This window comes from Phalaenopsis equestris, unplaced genomic scaffold, assembly GCF_001263595.1.
Source record: "Phalaenopsis equestris unplaced genomic scaffold, ASM126359v1 Scaffold200068, whole genome shotgun sequence".
NCBI classification, from domain to species: Eukaryota; Viridiplantae; Streptophyta; class Magnoliopsida; order Asparagales; family Orchidaceae; genus Phalaenopsis; species Phalaenopsis equestris.
Window position 1 is genome coordinate 1 of NW_018219909.1, and position 1,917 is coordinate 1,917.

General features: G+C 35.0%; 1 protein-coding gene across 1 annotated transcript; it reads right to left on the minus strand.

Annotated features, from left to right (window-relative positions):
• Positions 1-42: 42 nt before the first annotated feature.
• LOC110035820 (asparagine synthetase domain-containing protein 1-like) lies at positions 43-1,693 on the minus strand (the record flags this gene model as incomplete). Its single annotated transcript, XM_020740114.1, has 3 exons — positions 43-345; positions 1,272-1,407; positions 1,503-1,693. Coding segments are annotated over 3 exons (630 nt in total), but the record flags the coding sequence as incomplete, so codon positions are not given.
• Positions 1,694-1,917: the final 224 nt, after the last annotated feature.

The window sequence follows — 1,917 nt, forward strand, 5'->3', positions numbered from 1 at the left end:
TATTTCACCTGATTATACTTGATTCACGCATTTAACATGTACCTATTAAACAATCGGCTGGTAGTGGAAGTTGCTCTGTTTGAATTGGATGAACGTGTTCTATCTTGGGATCCAGGAGCAATCGATCCCATGAGATAACTTTACTTAATCGGGGATTCCTCCATCTGTGCTTTCGAACAACACCTAACAAGTCTTCCTTCATGAATTGCACATTTTTATTTGAGATATTTAACTCTATGCTGTAAATTCCACAAGGAAGTTCTTCCCAGTAGCAAATTTCATTTGCTGAACTTGTAACAACATTAGCCATCTCATTTTCAAGTCCATTCTTTATGAAGTTTGAACCTACAAGAGAAGTAGTTTCACCATTAATGAGACTACAGATTTAATAATACGTCAAGAAAAATTTATCAAAAATAGCTTCATTTTTCATGTTTATTTTGTGCTAGAAAAGCACAAAGGTGCAATTTATTGATATTAGTAAGTGCATTCGAGTGCAGGCCAATGGAGAGGAGTGAAAGCTCCAAACCACTAAGCCACACCTGTATTCATTGTCATATGTTTATACTAGAAGCACTTAAATTAAGACAATATCCAACTAAATAATTTTCCTAGCTTCTCATACTCCCAGAAATCTGTCATCAACATTTTGGAAGATAGATAGTATTCCAAGGATAGTTTATGAGAAACAATTCATCATTTATGTATTGCCATGGCTCCAACATATGCATAGTATTATATAAAGAAACTTCATAAACAAGAACAACAAACCCATCAATTTCCCAAAATTTGAAACCTTGGCAGTCCTCCCTCAAGACGCTTTTCCTGTACTTGAGAACTAGATATAGTAAAACAAGAATCCTTTTTCCTCATTTTATCTTATTGAGTGTCATTTTTTCATTTAATTCTAATAAATTAAGATCAAAATGCCCAAGCCTTTTTAGGTCTACATCTTTCCTTCTTAAAGTCGAATCTAAAACATTTACTCTCCTAACCTGATCATTAGATGGTCGATGTTTAATGTTCCCAAACCATCTAAGACATAACTCTCTCTAATATTGTTTGATCATTAGATGGTCGATGTTTAATGTTACCAAACCATCTAAGACATAACTCTCTCTAATATTGTCTACCACTGGAGCTACACCAACCCATTCATGGATACATTCGTTTAAGAGAATTCATTGCATGGAAATAATGCTAGTATGATGGTAGAATACTCATGCGTGTGAAGGTAGTATGAGATATGTGAGATAGTGTGAGTTATATACCTGAATGGTTTTCTACAAATAAAGGCGGTGAAACTGAAGATAGAATAAATCTAGAGTCGGTGCATGTTGGCCAGTGGACCAGGAGACTTCTTCTACCGAATGCATCTCGACCAAACCACATAGTTTTTGACTTATCCTGAAATTGGAATATTAAGAAAATTTCAACAGGTACAGACGATGAAAAAAGGTTATTAGTCAAATCACAAAGGCCAATATATTCAACTGAGGCACCTGCCAGTAAATGAAAGCCCATGGGCCTTTGATAGTTGAAAGGACATCAGGTATAGATTTCCCATGGTCTGAATTAGAAAATCCATCAATGTATTCATGACAGTCAAAAGAACAGCATGTTTCAAGTTCATGGAGAAGAACTTCCAAGTCATTGCTATCATCAGCAATGTGTATACCGTCAAATATTTCGCCTTCAAATAAAAGGGCCTCAGTTAAAATTGCACAAAAAAAGGCAATTTCATAAATAATGTCAATGTTAGCAATAAAAAAGCAAGCTAATAAGGAAGATAGATAAAGGGATAGCAGCATAACCCAACACTTCCCCTTTTTTTCTATTAGAAAACTATGAAAGCTAGCTTGCAGGAAACTAAATCAACAGATGTTGCTCTTTTAGATGCTAACTCTATGACTCCAC